The sequence below is a fragment of the Pocillopora damicornis genome, chromosome 6 (assembly GCF_964200805.1).
Source record: "Pocillopora damicornis chromosome 6, jaPocDami1.2, whole genome shotgun sequence".
In the NCBI taxonomy this organism is placed as follows: Eukaryota; Metazoa; Cnidaria; class Anthozoa; order Scleractinia; family Pocilloporidae; genus Pocillopora; species Pocillopora damicornis.
This window is the reverse complement of record NC_142675.1, coordinates 7,525,001-7,541,482: the sequence shown is the minus strand read 5'-3', so window position 1 is coordinate 7,541,482 and position 16,482 is coordinate 7,525,001. Positions and strand designations below refer to the sequence as shown.

Here is a 16,482-nt window from a genome sequence, read left to right as displayed (position 1 = left end):
TGTTTTTTGTCTTGGTTTTTAATGAAAGAGAGACGCTCGAAACTTTGAAGTAATGAAAATCAAAGGGCTCTTGGAGCCAGCTCATTCATGTTATGGCTTAGGTTTGCATTGATTTCTTGGACTTGCTGAATATAGGTGCAGATGAATTCGGTTTATGTGAACTTTCAAGACTTTTGGAATAAATTTTCTTTTATTTTTGGGCAGTTGTGTGATAAGAAAACTTGTGCATTCGTCGTGATGGGGATCGGAAAAAAGTTTGTGTGGGCTGGAGGTGGGATGGGCAGAGGTCATTAGGCAGACTACGCCCTCAGCTGGCTGCAATATATCTCATAACGTTGACTGCCGCAGTAGTTATCTACTAAATATTCCTTGCCCGTTTCTTGATATCTTTTGTTTTAAACAAAGCGGCCATTGCATTTGATTTTTAACAAAGCGGCCACAATTGTTCCTAATAGAATTTCAAGTCTTCATATAATCTGATTTTCACATATTAATATTTGCCAAACCGACGAGAGATAAAACCACCAAAAAAGTTAACAAATGGCCAGTCACGAAGGCAACGCTTCGCTTTTCCCTATAAAAATTCTCCGGTTTCTCATGAAAACCAATGACAATATAAGACACTAAGGGGAAATCAGTGTGTGTACACTTCTGAACGTTGAAAATATATCAGGTCGAAAGAAAAGTTCTGGTCTTGGTTCGCATTTTTGTCAGCAAAATGAACACATATCGGTTAAAAAGATGAATTTCTCGAATATTGCGCAAGTTAAATATTCAATAGTGGCATCCATTTACATCCACATCTACTTTTAGTAAGTTGGTAAATTCTGTAAAGACATCACGCCAACCAACTCGCGCGGAAAATGAGAATACTAAACGAGGCTTGAAAAAAATTAAGAACGATTGTGATTAAGAGACAGGCAAGGAATATTCCACAATAGTGCAAAAAATCGCGAAAGATGATCGAGGAAAAGCGCTTGCGTGACGCTCGGTAAGTTGTAAGATGCCATGTTATCACGTATCAGACAAAAAAACAGTACAAATTTTCAGTCTACAGTTTGTACCCGGTCTGCGGTCCGTAGTCTGCATTTTGCACAGAGTACGAAGCCATTCAAGCGCTTGACACGGCTGGACACGGTCCTCAAATAACTCCATATTTCTCTTTGAAATATACTAATTTTTCATTGGAAAATATTCGACCTTCATTTACAATCCTCAAGCGCTTCTAAAAAGTGAAAAAATGCCAACGTTCTCCGTTTCGCTGACCTTGTACACAGAGTGCGAGGAGATCCAAGCGCGACACTATGAAAATTTTCACCAGACACTACCGGACACGGTCTTTAAATAACTAGACGTCCGGCAGTCTGATATTTTTCCATATTTCTCTTTGGAAAATACCAGTTTCTATTGGAAGCATTTTGTCTTCATTTAGAATCCTCAAGCGCTTCTAAAAAGTGAAAAAATTTGAATATTGTCCTTTTCGCCGACTCTTCGTAGAGTATGAAGAGATCCAAGCGTGTTCAGGGTGGCTCTTGAGAAAGACGATTTTAGAAGGTTTTTAGTGATCTGGGAATTCCGTGTTACAGGAAATTGGGTCGCGTCAAGGTTGAAAGGCGTTGCATCAAGGTTGAAAGTGGGCCTTTAAGTTGTAAATGTAGGATAAAAAGAGGCTCCGAAAACAACAGTGAAATAAACAAATTCTCCCAGAGTACCATTCTTTTTTCTTATGATAGATTAAGTATGCATCATTGCAAGAAGATTTCTTTTCCAGATTGCAGGAAAATGCGTTTCTGGGAGACTTATCTTTTAAAAATTTCACGGGGGAGCATGCCCCCGGACCCCCCTAGTGGTTCGGGCCTTCGGCCCTCAATTTTCAAGGGAACCTGCCTACTTTAAGGGCAGTGTCCTTTTACTTCAAAGTTGTTTTAGTTGTTAAAACCCATCCAAATTGGTTAGCGTCTTGTTCACTTTGATTGCCTCAGCAATACATGTAGCACTCGCAGCACTAATACGATTCACAGACAAATCCAAATTGGTTAGCGTCTTGTTCACTTTGATTGCCTCAGCAATACATGTAGCACCCGCATCACTAATACCATTAAATCGCAAATCCAAATTGGTTAGCGTCTTGTTCACTTTGATTGCTTCAGCAATACATGTAGCACCCGCATCACTAATACCATTGTAAGACAAATCCAAATTGGTTAGCGTCTTGTTCACTTTGATTGCCTCAGCAATACATGTAGCACTCGCATCACTAATACCATTGCAAGACAAATCCAAATTGGTTAGCGTCTTGTTCACTTTGATTGCCTCAGCAATACATGTAGCACTCGCATCAATACTACCATTAAATCGCAAATCCAAATTGGTTAGCGTCTTGTTCACTTTGATTGCCTCAGCAATACATGTAGCACCCGCAGCACTAATACCATTACTTCCCAAATCCAAATTGGTTAGCGTCTTGTTCACTTTGATTGCCTCAGCAATACATGTAGCACCCGCAGCACTAATACGATTCTCACACAAACCCAAATTGGTTAGCGTCTTGTTCACTTTGATTGCTTCAGCAATACATGTAGCACTCGCATCACTAATACCATTGCAAGACAAACCCAAATTGGTTAGCGTCCTGTTCACTTTGATTGCCTCAGCAATACATGTAGCACTCGCATCACTAATACCATTGCCAGACAAATCCAAATTGGTTAGCGTATTGTTCACTTTGATTGCCTCAGCAATACATGTGGCACCCGCATCACTAATACCATTAAATCGCAAATCCAAATTGGTTAGCGTCTTGTTCACTTTGATTGCCTCAGCAATACATGTAGCACCCGCATCACTAATACCATTACTTCGCAAATCCAAATTGGTTAGCGTCTTGTTCACTTTGATTGCCTCAGCAATACATGTAGCACTCGCAGCACTAATACGATTCCCAGACAAATCCAAATTGGTTAGCGTCTTGTTCACTTTGATTGCCTCAGCAATACATGTAGCACCCGCATCACTAATACGATTCTCAGACAAATCCAAATTGGTTAGCGTCTTGTTCACTTTGATTGCTTCAGCAATACATGTAGCACCCGCATCACTAATACCATTGTAAGACAAATCCAAATTGGTTAGCGTCTTGTTCACTTTGATTGCCTCAGCAATACATGTAGCACCCGCAGCACTAATACCATTACATTGCAAACACAAGTTGGTCAGATTCAAACCAGTTCCAAACGACTGCGATAAATGCGAGTGAAAATCACTTTTTTCTCTTTTGCATTCGTTGATGGCCTCCAATACAATTTTTACACCACCGCCTTCATTTTTGTTGACTTCATTTGTTAAACTCTTTACAAGAGCAACAACCTGTTCATCGCATTTCATGGCCAAAATTCCACACGAAAACAAAAGTATTTGTTTAAGTTCAACGAAATACCTTGGATCGGAAACTAGTTCTTCAGGTTTCATTTCCTTGCTTTGAATCTGAGAACAAATGAAGAGTGCTGCAAAGAATTCTTGAAAACTTTTATGTAAGAAGGCATAATGCAATGTTTGTCTAAGTTTGCTGCCACCAGGCTGCACTGACAGAAACCCAAATTCAGTCAGGTCTTTTGCATGGTTTCTCAATTCACTTTCATTTAAATCCAGCTTATCGTCAAGCAAACCATTCAACGCTACCTTTCCAAGGTGATTCAATTGCGGTTTGTAATGGTTTGTCAGGTCTTCGATCTTTTCTAATAGTCCCTTCCTTTTTCTATATCTTCTCAAAACACATTCAACCATATCCAAGTACAGTTGAGCTCTGCTTTCGGGGAGTGTGCCCTCAAACTCTTCGCATAAAAGGCAAAGAAGTGCTGTGTTTAGAGGATTGGCCGCTATTTCTGTCAGGTTTTTATCTCGCGACATCCGTTGCGAGAGCGTGGTGGCTAAATCCGTCCTTTCTTTGAAGTACTTGGTGACAAATTCTATCACATGCTTTTCAGTGAATCCTTCGATCTGAAGCAGCGCGTCACAACATTTTCTCACCTCTTTTCCAGCTTCTTGTCTTGCTGTTGCAACTATGTGGCATCTGGGGAGTTCTCTTCCTTCAATTAATTTGGAAAACATCGACAATTTCCCGGATGGTAACTCATCCAATCCATCCAATATGAATAAAATGCTGCACTGATTTTCACGAATAAACTGAAAAAATTGTTGTTTGACTTTTTCATCGATGCCTAGGGGCAGCAGCTGATCATCAATGGCTTCCCAGACGTCAGAATGGATGTTTCGACATTTCAACAACAATACCGCTTTAAATGCTGTTGAGCCGCAGCCCTGAGGTTCTTGCTGTTTTGTGGCCCAGTCGTAGGCGTACTTTTTGCAATACGTGGTTTTTCCCATACCAGGTTCTCCTTCAATCAACACTGTTCTCGGCGCTGAACACTCTTCATATGGGTCTAGTATTGACGACATGTCAACAAATACGCCAGTGATTTCTCCTCTCGTTTTCTTTCTTCTGACCACTTTGAGCCTTGTAAAAATATTTCCAAGAAAAAACTGAAACTCTTCACACCATGGAAATGGTGAGAGCCATCCCTCACGAGTCTTGTACAGCTGGCGAATTCCATTGATAAGTTCAGTTGGATCAAAAATACCTAGTAGTAGCAAAATAAGTAGAAATCTAATGAATGCAGCGTTGAAAATCATGATACCTCTCTGGTATTCGGCACTGAATTTAAATATGCGAATGAGTACGATACCGTTGCCAAAGAAATTACTAGGACTACACAAATAGGTTTTAGTGTATGATTCATGCTTACTGATTAAAAGCCATTTAGATTATGAATTCAGTTGAACCTCTTCTGTTTGTTCGGCTTTACCGGTGTCTAACAGTGAATTTCTGTTGTAAAATAAATTACACGGGAGATAGATATTCATATCATTGGAGCCATAGTCTGAGCAAGGCTTTTTCGGGATATAGCGAGACTACGAACTAATAAATGAAAACCAAACAACGCCTTTCTGCCTTCTTTGTCACGCGGTTTCATCACAAATGTTGCAGAAAACTGGAGGCTCGCCTGCGATGAAGTGGAAGGTTTTGCCAACAGTCTTTTCCTCAGGAAATGTAAAATAACCACATTCATCTTATTCTAACCTATTTTACTCGAGACGATCCTCATTCAAATATTTTCCCATGTAGAATTGAATACTCCACAATATGAGCGAAGGAAGGGTTTAGTTATTTTATTCAGAAATATGCGGATCACATTTAATGCTGCTAGGTGTTCGGCACTGAATTTAAATAAGTGAACGAGTTCGACACCATTGCCAAAGAAATTACTTGGACAATGACGAAAAGGTATCAATGTATGATTCATGTTAATTTAATGACCAAAGGCCATTTAGCTTATAAATGCCGTCGAACCTGCTCAGTTAATTTCGAACATGGAGCCGAACTTAATGCCAATATTTTCGTCAAAACTCTACTTTATTTTTGTATCGTTCTCCCTTCTAATAAAAATGTAATGTTTCCGGGCTAATTACGGGTGAAAGTTTAAATAATTGAAGGGAATGAAAGCACACCACAGAGACTATTCCAGAGATTGTTAAAATTTAAAAACTGAATCTCTCTAAGATAGGATGATCTCTCTCTTACATACAGAACATTGTTAACTACGGCTAAATTTGCGGTTAAGCAGGATAACTTTTATTGTATAATTCAACTGACCTTCATTCTTACTTTCTCCCACAGGGGTTGCCAAAGTACACAGCTTTTCCTTCACTTCTTTAAGTTCGTTGTCCATCTTTGCCATTTCGCTTCTCATTTTCTCAAGAGACCCTTTCGTGGAATAACATTGGAAATTTTTAGTCCGAGTGAGAGTCACTTTATATATTAAACGTTAACTAAATAGATCCTTTTCCCTTCCTCTGTGTTTTCTTTTTATTCTATACAACATTCTAAAAAACCTTTTGGCCCAGCTTCAGCGGTTTCTAATAGTGGAACCTACGATATAAATATTGATATCATTGGAGCCGATAGTCTGAGAAAGATTTTTGTCAGTGAAAGCGACATTGTAAGAACTAATTAATAAAAACCAAAGAACGCCTTTCCGCCCTCTCATTTCTCCTTATGTCCTCAACAAAAGTAAAACTAGTATAAGAAAATAATCTTCTCGGCTAAATATGTATGAGTGCTGTCAGAAAACTATCCAACACCGAGAGGTAGTCTCACATCCATACCATCCCATTCATCCCACACATTACCAAGTATCTTCATTTGTAGCCAGAGCAGGTTAAAAGCCAAGGTATGCTCTTACAACTATACATTACCTAAAACAAATGTTAAATTGCCTGACATCACGCGAATAATGTGGTCATGCTCAAAAGATGTGTTAACAGAATCCCTGTTGATAGTTCAGTTTATGCGTGAGTAGCTCTTTCTAGTAACCAACCTTCATCTGTGCTTTTTTCCACTGTGGTCGTCAGGCTACTAAGCGTCTCTAAAATCTCCTTCATTTTAATCTCTATCTTCTCAGTTGTGTCTCTGAAGTCGTGCCTCATCTTTTCTCGCGAATCTGGAAATGTAAGAAAGATAGACGCAATTTCATAAGCACGTTTACACCACAGATTTATGTTTAGGCGGAGACAAAACATTGAAACGTATATCAATATCTAGTCGATTCCGAATTGATCAAACTCAATAAGACGCTTAGAAATTACAAAAATGCACTCCAGCAGTTATACACGAGCACCCACGAACAGAAAAAATACTGCCGATGAAAACAGTGTGAACATTTGGGTTAGTTCTTCATTTTTCACACATAACGCTAGAATAACGTTCCATGTATGTGACTGGTTCCGTCCAAAATGAAAAAATCATGAGTTACCCAACACCGCGGTGATTCAAAGCTGGAGAAATCTGGAGACCCGCCTGCGATGAAGTGGGAGGCTTTGCCGACAGTCTTTTCCTCAGGAAATGTAAAATAACCACATACATCTTATTCTAACCTATTTTACTCAAGACGATCCACATTAAACTATTTTCCCATGTAGAATTGAATACTCCACAATACGCCAGGAGGAAGGATTTGGTTGTTTCATTCAGAAATATGCGGGTCACATCTAACGCTACTAGGAAGTTAGGTTCATTACTAAAACAAGACGATAAACTATCCCCACTACGATGATACATAAGTATGAGTGCTGTCAAAACACCATCAAATCCGAGAGGTAGCCAGGACAGAAAATCTCAGATTCTGTGGCATCCCACAGACTACATGGAATCTTCATGTAGGGTGTGCTCTTAGACTAGTAAAGAACCAAAGTATGCTGTGTTGGCCGACATCCAGCGATTACCGTTGTCATGCACATGAGCTGCGTTATAATCCCAAGAAAACAGTGTCGCTCTTAGTAATTTTTTTTGGTGAGTAGCTCTTTCTACCAACCTTCTTGTGTGCTTTTTTCAGCTGAGGCCGTCAGACTACTCAGCTTCTCTTTCACCTCTTTCATTTCAGTCTCTATCTTGTCAGTTGTGTCTCTGAAGTTTCTTTCTATGACGCTTCTCATGTTTTCTAGCGAATCTGAAAATTTCAAAAGGTATGCGCATTTTCATAAGCAAATTTATATCACAGCTTCACGGTAGGTGCAGATAAAACAATGATACGTATATCAATATCTATCCGATTCCGAATAGAATAGATCAAACTCCATAAGACGCTTAGAAAACACAAAAATGCACTCCAGCAGTTGTACACGAGTACCCACGAACAGACAAAAATACTGCAAATGAAAACATAGTGTCAACATTTGGATTAGTTCTTCAAATTACACACAACGTAAAAATACCTTCCAAATATGAAACTAATGCCGACCAAAACTAAAACATCATGAGCTAGCCTACACTGCCGTTTTAACTGAAAATATATACTTTTGTGGCCTTCAGATTCATCCACATTGGCAGTGGACAATGTTTTTCTGACCTTCAATTTCTTCAAGCTTGTCTTTGATGCTGTCGTCGTCTTTCTTCCATTGTTTCATCAGTTCACGGTAATGCTCCTCGATATCTGGATCCATGCAGTCGAGCTCAAGATTGTCGATTTCAGCTCTAGAATGAGCTCCTCCCAGTCTCACCAAAGCTTCTCGTATCTCCTGCCAGTAAGCACTGAAACTAACGTCATCCACAAATGCTTGAGATGCATGTCCGTATACAGTGTTTCTGTAATATTTCACTCTGGCGATATCATCTGCGATGTTTATATCTGTAGCTAGGGGAAGACGATCCCATCCGTTGGCAGGAGGGCCCAAACCACAGATATTTCTAAGAAGCACCGTTAGAAGTGTGATATCGAAGGCTGCAGAAGACACGGGTGAGTGAGTAGGGTACAACTTTCCCCATTGCGTGGGATTCAGCACTTTCTTCCTCCCTCTGTACAGTGATTGCAAAGTGGCGTAATGCACTGAGGTATTTCCCAAAACTGTATGTAGAGTCGCTGGTGGATGTATTTTGTCAAAAGTGGACCGGAGCACTTGAGATCCAACGTCCACCAGGAGGCGGCATAGCCTTGCGTAGTTTGTAGTCTCTTTCGTAGACGCAAATGGCGATGGAGCCGTAGCCATGAAACTGACTTTACCAGGATGACCTGTCAAACATGAATTGACATTGTGTTATGTTGATCAAATCCATTTAAAAAAAAAATCCCAATAACCAATTGAGACCGAGAATGGTTACAAATCGTGATGCATGCAAAACATATGGAAACAGGACACAATTATTCCCAGCAAAGAAATTATTAACCCTTTAACTCCCACATCAAATTTGTAATTCTCCTTATTCCCAACCATACAATTCTTATAATGTTAGTTCAGAGAATTTAGTATTGAATCAACTTATTATCCCCAAATTTATATTTTTCTTTATTCTCATCACTTATCTGGTTGATATTGTGTTGATATTGTAAGGGAAAATTCTTTCTTGGTCACTCATGGCAATTAAAGGGTTAATACAGATTGACAAAACAAAGGCAATTTTAAAAAATGAGAAAAAAAAGAGCAGTGTTAGTACTCCTACCTTGTATAGAGTTTCCTGGGTTCAAGAAAATAACCCTTGAATCAGGGATAAAGTCAGAAAGTCTGAAAAGGGAAGCAGCAGAACAACAGTTACTATATATCAGTTATGAAAGACAATGACAGTCACAAATAAGGGCACTAACAGGTGCCCAAGGTTATCAGTGGTATTAACCACAACATTATATAATTATTTAAAAGTAATTTCATATTATCAGCTGAGTTAATTGATAATGTAAATTTGCTACTGTGACAAGTTTAAAAGCTGACAATTTGTTTGTCAGCCCAATTGCTCTGACAAAGGCCTAACACTCAAAATGTCACCTTTTTAAACCCTATCAACTCAATTGATAATACTAAATTATCCTGGTATACTCTCCCACTGAGGCAGCACCACAGTTTCTTTAGAAACTTACCCCCTTTATTCATTTATAATTATCACAATTCAACTGGAATTAAAAAAAACAACAACAACAAAAAAAACCACCATGATTCACAAAGGCTGACCAAATGTGACCCTCCATATGATTTTAGGAACAAAGGTGATAACACACACTCAACGCACCAACACATCATGCAGAATGCCCATTGTTCTCATGACATTTACTAACAGTAGTGAAAAATATATAGATCTGTAATATTAGCAGTGAACTGCACTCTGGAGAGCTTTGATTGGTCATACATTACATAGGCTTTCCTCCTCAGGGAATATCACTCCAGCTCGATCATTAACTGTTCAGGTGGAGCTAAGAAACAACAGCTTAATAGAAAGTTATTGTTTATGCTATTGTTAGAAAAAATCACCCCTTCATGCTTGTGTTACAAGCTGGATGAGCATTCAATTTTGAAACCTTTCATTACATATTCATCTCTTTCTACAACTTACTCAATAACACTTTGGTTCTATCATTAATCATACAGGATTCTATTTTCATCAGTAAAATCCACCTGCACAATTTTCCTATGATCATAAGGACATAATAAAGTCTTAAAAGTCACTTTGACACCTGTTTCTTTGAAACAAAATGGGCCATCATGATTCTGAGAATCATGAGGGCAATTCCATGTTACAGACATTACATTCAGAGACCAATTTTTTGGAAACTAATTTCCTTAACAAACTTATTTTGCACAGTTTTCAATGTATAATTTGTACAAACATTCCTCACAGGGTACATGACCATCAGCAGAAAAAGAAACTTTCCTTTCTTTCACAAAGGCTTCCAAAATTTTTGTGTTAAACTCTGTTATGAACATTACAAAAAAATCAACCTACAATTTTTTGTGCTCACTTGACACTTTTTTTGCCTGTGAATTGACTACTCAGACAATAATTATTTTAAAATAATAGGAACAAATTAAGCTGCTGCACAGCTTTTTTAAAATCTAATTGTACATGTATCCCTTATTCTGTAGTTAGATTTGAGCTTAAGCTAAAAACTTCCTGTTGTGGACATTACATAATTTTTGTTACAGACATTACACTGTGGAACTTCTTTTTTACACTGGTAAGAAAAAGGAATAGTTTTGTTTATCTAGGAGCTTTTTATAATTGGCTTTGTCAGAACTGATAATCTTAATCAGACCCAATAACAAGTTAACCCTTTAACTCCCAGAGGTGATTAATGTAAAACTTCTCCCTACAAATCCATACATTATTCAGGAAACAGGTGATGAGAATATTCAAACTTATCAGGTAGAAGCTGCTATCTTCATCTAGCACCAAGTTCTCATAACTAATTTACAAGGAAATGTGTAGTAGCTAGAGGGGAGAATTAACAATTAGATCTTGGGAGTTAAAGGTTAATTCTCTTTTCTAGTTGTGCTGATAACCAAAGCATTAATATCACACTTGGGTGTACATGTAACTGTGGTATAGGTGGAGTATCCCATATGGAGCATGCTCCTTACAATTCCATTTTATTGAGCATGCTCTAACTAGTGTTTCTGCTGTCTTTTGGTTCTTGCTTTCTGAGATGCAGTACAGGTTTCTAGTGTGACAACAAGTTTTACATTGGAAGAGCCCTTAGGGTTACTGTCAATGAGGTTGAAATCAAATTTCTTCACCAAGTTTTGAAAACATTTAACTGGCCTCTGAGGAGAAATATTGATATTGTCCACAAGAGAACAGTCTACTGTGGCTCCAAAGAGCTGAAAGGCACTGGACTTTTCAATATTCCAAGTCCTTCATATACATGTATTGAGAGGATTTTTAAATATCTTTGAAAATAAAATGTTTGCAAATAAATGATCAAATTAACTTCAGATTGCAGAAGTTAACACTGCTTTAAAAACTAAACTTAGATTGTTCTGATCTTTTTGTAAGAGTACTATTCATTGACTCTTAGTAAGCCAGTTGCACTTGCTCTCATTTACAAAGCACATCCATTTTGGAAAAAATCCTATCTGCAAGTTCTTCTATGTGTTGAGTTCTGTTAGTTTTGTTGTTCTGGTGAGACTTAAGGAATACAATTGTGTCTTACTGAAATCATTTTAAACCTTTCAGCATGCCAGCTATTTTCATACACTTTTCATTGGACAAACAATTTAGGGTCTCCTAATCCACAACATTTTGGATTGTTTACATGATCTTTGTGATTCGTCCAGCATTGGGTTTGATTTTGTGCTTCGACATGCTACAAACATCATCAAAAGTGACCTAGCTCTCCACATGAAAAAAAAATTTATGCAAAAATCCATGATTGGGCTAGATATGAAATAATTTATTTTATATGAATTAATTTATTTTTTAAAATAGAATAGGTTATGATGGTGTTGGTTATTTTTATTATCCTGTAAAAATTGCTCTTGCCATCTGGTGGAATATACTTTTACACAAATGTTTTGACTGTCAATGGTTTTATGTAATGGCAATTTATGAATATCTTGAATGTGTTGGATTGTTTATGTGATCTTCATGATTCATCCAGCATTGGGTTAGATTTTGTGCTTTGACATGCTACAAACATCATCAGAAGTAACCTCTCCACATCAAAAAAATAATCTACACAAAATTGACATGATAGCTGCTAATTGCCAAAGGGTACCTTGAAGGACTTAAGTTAGGTTTAACTTGGCAAAACCTATGATAGACAGTTTGTAAGAATGTACTAATTTCCCAAGACTTGCAAGTGTGGGGTGATTATGTACTTTGTCAAGGATGGAACCAGATTTCTGCACAAGATCTTCCATATTCCTGTTTTAGGAAGGGAGCCTAAACTTTGATTTTATATACATTTGTAAGTCTTAATCAGTGACCAAATTACCACCCAACACAGGAACCAAAGAGATGACTCAATCAGCATAAAATCGAGTCTCTCAAATGTTAATATTCATAAGTCAACATACAGTTAAAGCAGTCCACAAACCTAGCTGTACACAGTAATTCAACCAGCAGTATATCAAAAGGACCACCAGAATTTCAGCGACATTTTCTAAGAGTATTTCCACTGTTTGTAGCCAAACATAATCAAAACCATCGATCACAACATAATAAAATAGGTAAGTAATATAATACATAGTTCTTGACATAACATTACCAGAAAAAATAATTGATACTACATGGATATGAGTGAAATAAGAGCATGCAGAATTCTAAACATAAGCAAACAGGACAAAATTATTCCCTGCAAGTAAATTATTAAGTAAACCCTTTAACTCCCACATCAAATTTGTAATTCTCCTTACTCCAAACCATACAATTCTTATAAGGTTAGTTCAGAGAATTTACAGTAATATTGGATCAACTAACCATCCCCAAATTTATACATTTCTTTACTCTCATCACTTCTCTGGTTGATATTGTGTTGATATTGTAAGGAGAAATTCTGTCTTGGTCACTCATGACAATTAAAGGGTTAAAACAGATTGACAAAATAAAGGCAAGTTTCAAAAATTAGAGAAAAAAAGAGCAGCAAGTCCTCCTACCTTGTATAGAGTTTCCTGGGTTCAAGAAAATAACCCTTGAATCAGGGATAAAGTCAGAAAGTCTGAAAAGACAAGCAGCAGAACAACAGTTACTATATTTCAATTATGAAAGACAATGACAGTCACAAATAAGGGTACTAAGAGGTGCCCCAAGGTTATAAGTGGTATTAACAGCAACATTATATAATTGTATCAAAGTACTTTCTTATTGTCAGCCAAGTTGATAAATAAATGTAAATTTGCCTCTGCGATGAGGTTAAAAGCTGACAATTTGCTTGCTCTGACAAAGGGCTAACACTCAAAATATCATCTTTTTAAACCTTATCAACTCAACTGATAATACTAAATTATCCTGGTATACTCTCCCACCAAGGCAGTACCACAGTTTCCTTAGAAACTTATACCACCTTTATTCATTTATAATTATCAAAACTCAACTAGAATTAAAAACAACAACAAACAACAACAACAAAAAACAACAACAACAACAACAACAAAAACCATCATGATTCACAAAGGCTGACCAAATGTGACCCTCCATATGATTTCAGGGACAAAGATGAGAACACACACACAACACATAAACACATCGTGCAGATTGCATAACTTTAAAATCTAGTTGTATTCCTTATTCTGTAGTTAGATTTTGTGTTTGAGGTAAAAACTTCCTGTTATGGACATCACACAATTTTTGTTACAGACATTACGCTGTGGAACTTTTTCTTGCACTGGTAAGAATAAGGGAATATTTTTATTTATTTAACATGAACTTTTGATAATTGACTTTGTCAGAACTGATAAATTTATCCTAATCAGGCCCAATTACAAGTTAATTCTCTTTTTTGGTTCAGCTGATAATCATAACATCAATACTAAACTTAGGTGTACATGTAATGGTGGTATCTAGTATTCCATAAAGAGCATGCTCCTTACGATTCAGTTTTAATGAGCATGCTCTAACTAGTGTTTCTGCTGTCTTTTGGTTCTTGCTTTCTGGTGCAGATTTCTTAAGTGTGACACCAAGTTTTACATTGGAAGAGCCGGCTTAGGGTTACTGATAATGAGGTTGAAATCAAATTTCTTTACCAAGTTGTCAAAACATTTAACTGGCCTCTGAGAAGCAATATTGATATTTTCCACAAGAGAAGGGTTTTCTATGACTCCAAAGAGCTTAAAGGCACTGGATGTTTCCATGTTCCAAGTCTTTCATATATCAAGAGGCTTTTTAAATATCTTCAAAAAGAAAATGTTTTCAAATAAATAATCAAACTTAGCTGCAGATTGCAGTAGTTAAACACTGCTTTAATTACAAAACTTGGATTGTTCTGAACTTTTTGTACGATTACTATTCATTGACAGTTAATAAGCCAGTTGATACTATTTTGGAAAGTTACACTGCACTGAACTGCATGAATTGACAACTTTCTCGATGATATTATCAGTGAAATGGTCTTTGAAAGTTGAAGTATTGCTTGTTTTAAGCTACATTTCTGAAACATTGCATGTTATATTTTAATTTGTTATCTTCAGATATTATAAAAGAAGGTACTGACTCTAAATATATGTCTTTCAGTAAACTTAATTCAAACCTGGAATCCAACTTTTTGAAAATTTATACTCTTCATGTCAGCATGGTGTTGCTACTGCTAATGTACAGTTGTTGTTATGGTTATGGTTATTTGTGTTTAGTCAAAAACACTGAAAACTTGGATGTGATAAATTTGAACAAAATTGGTATGCATATAGCATTTATTTCTCCCAAAAGAATTACCGTTATTAAAGTCATGCAGTCACAATGTCCATAACATAATGTCTATAATGTGATGTCTGTTATGTAATGTCTGTAACATAATGTCCATAACATAAAGTGGGCTTTATTTTTTCTTGAAATTTTCCACGATTTTGGTGATTTACAACACTCAAGTTTAGGCCCCTAGAAAATAAAAAAGGAGCAAAGCAGACCAAAAAAACTGGTTTTTAATTTCAGAGAAAACGAAAAAAGAGGACTGTTTTTGTTACCAACACTATGTAATGTCCCTAACAAAATAATGTTATTTTGGTCTCATTTACAAAGTAGACCCATTTTGGAAAAAATCCTATCTGCAAGTTCTTCATTGTGTTGAGTTCTGTTAGTTTTGTTCCTCTGGTGAGATTTTGGGAATACATGTGGCTTACTTAAATCATTCTAAACCTGTCAGCATGCCAGCTATTTTCATACACTTTTCACTGGACAAAAATAAAAAGCCTCTTTTGGCAATTTCATGCAAAGTCAACTTTCAGATTACTATTTTTCAAACAATTTAGGGTCTCCTTAATTTATTTCAAAAATCCATGATTGGGCTATATATGAAATATTTTAAATTTCACCATTTAAGCAGTTGTAAAATTGAATGGGCCAGGATGGTTTTTGTTATTTTTACCATCCCCTAAAAATCACTCTGGCCATCTGATGAAGTATACTTTTACACAGACATTTTGGCTGTCAATGGCTCTATGTAAAGGCAATTTATGAATACCTTACACATGTTGGATTGTTTACACAATTGTTGCAATGATGAGACATGGTGTCAAAAACTATTGAAGGATGACAACATTCAAGTTATACTCTTGGGTGTTAATTCAAAGGATTAAACCACTGGATAAAGATTGATGCGAATTTAATTAGTGTCCTCTCTTACTACTTTAATTTCATGTTTCATATTCAAAACAAAATGATATTCATGAAAAAAAGAATAGCACATACTAATATAAACATTTTTCATTCCCATGAGAATAAGACACAAAAAAATCCTCAAACATATGTATCATATTTAAAGAGAGAAAAAATGGAGGGAAAAGTGTTACAAGAAAATAGAAAGAAAAAGAAGATCAATACCTACATTTTTAGATTTCCTGCCTTCAAGAAATCACAATGTGTCTGTCAGAAATGATGGAAATGTCATAATTTCTGCGAAAGAAAACCATAAAATAATACGAATCAAATGTGATAGATAATGACAGTCACCAAAATTACATTTAAGGTGCTATATTTGAGGCAGTAATTGTTGCTACTGAACAGTGTAATGAACTGAAGAAAGCTTTAGGACAATCTGAAAGACATACACAACGACATAAAGCTGTTTCACTTGATCATGCTGAAAAGGGGTTGTTCGAGCCTGCTAACTTTAGAACACGGCAGGTTGAATTGGGAACTGAGGAAATCTAATTTGTAAATATGTCATTCGACGAATTGCAAAGGAAAACGTAGATGGTTTTTGGAAAACTTGGGCTATGTACTTCGTGTGGAATTGTTAAGCAACATAGTATTTAAATTGACAAAGAATAAACACATAGGCAGCCACGATGAACTAATTTATTCACACCCCTGTGCAGGTGTTGATACGGGAACTTTAGAATGTGTTGTAATCATGAGCGAGTAACTCAACGGCAACCATTAACAAAATTATTTGTACCAAGATGTTGCATGGTTTAATCTCAGATTGAATTTGATGGCACATTAATTCTTCCATT

The 16,482-nt window shown here is 36.6% G+C and overlaps 1 protein-coding gene and 1 long non-coding RNA gene across 3 annotated transcripts in view; both read right to left on the bottom strand.

Moving 5' to 3' along the window:
- Positions 1-1,701: 1,701 nt before the first annotated feature.
- On the bottom strand, positions 1,702-8,981 carry LOC149043721 (uncharacterized). Of its 2 annotated transcripts, XM_089210519.1 has the most exons (5): positions 7,962-8,980; positions 7,428-7,562; positions 6,435-6,557; positions 5,711-5,821; positions 1,702-4,637 (listed from the first exon to the last, which is right to left on the bottom strand). In XM_089210519.1, exons 1-5 carry the CDS (start codon positions 8,596-8,598, stop codon positions 1,933-1,935), a joined length of 3,711 nt encoding a protein of 1,236 aa, XP_089066645.1. In that variant the 5' UTR covers positions 8,599-8,980; the 3' UTR covers positions 1,702-1,932. The 2 variants fall into 2 exon arrangements, with proteins under 2 accessions (XP_089066645.1, XP_089066646.1); XM_089210520.1 differs by lacking the exon at positions 5,711-5,821 and having other exon boundaries at positions 7,962-8,981.
- A 6,866-nt stretch (positions 8,982-15,847) lies between these two features.
- The window catches only part of LOC149043720 (uncharacterized), a 2,163-nt gene continuing 1,528 nt past the window's right edge, over positions 15,848-16,482 (bottom strand). Inside the window, exon 3 of the long non-coding RNA XR_016187964.1 lies at positions 15,848-15,919. This is a non-coding gene — a long non-coding RNA (uncharacterized LOC149043720). The remainder of the gene's footprint in view (positions 15,920-16,482) is intronic.

Excerpts from the sequence above, each read along its gene's own strand:
- LOC149043721 (XM_089210519.1), bottom strand. The coding sequence starts at position 8,598 with ATGGCTACGGCTCCATCGCCATTTGCGTCTACGAAAGAGACTACAAAC. Across the intron at positions 6,558-7,427 it reads TGAAAAAAGCACACAAGAAG|ATTCGCGAGAAAAGATGAGG; the intron begins GTTGGTAGAAAG and ends TTACATTTCCAG. Across the intron at positions 5,822-6,434 it reads GGAAAAAAGCACAGATGAAG|GGTCTCTTGAGAAAATGAGA; the intron begins GTTGGTTACTAG and ends ATTCCACGAAAG.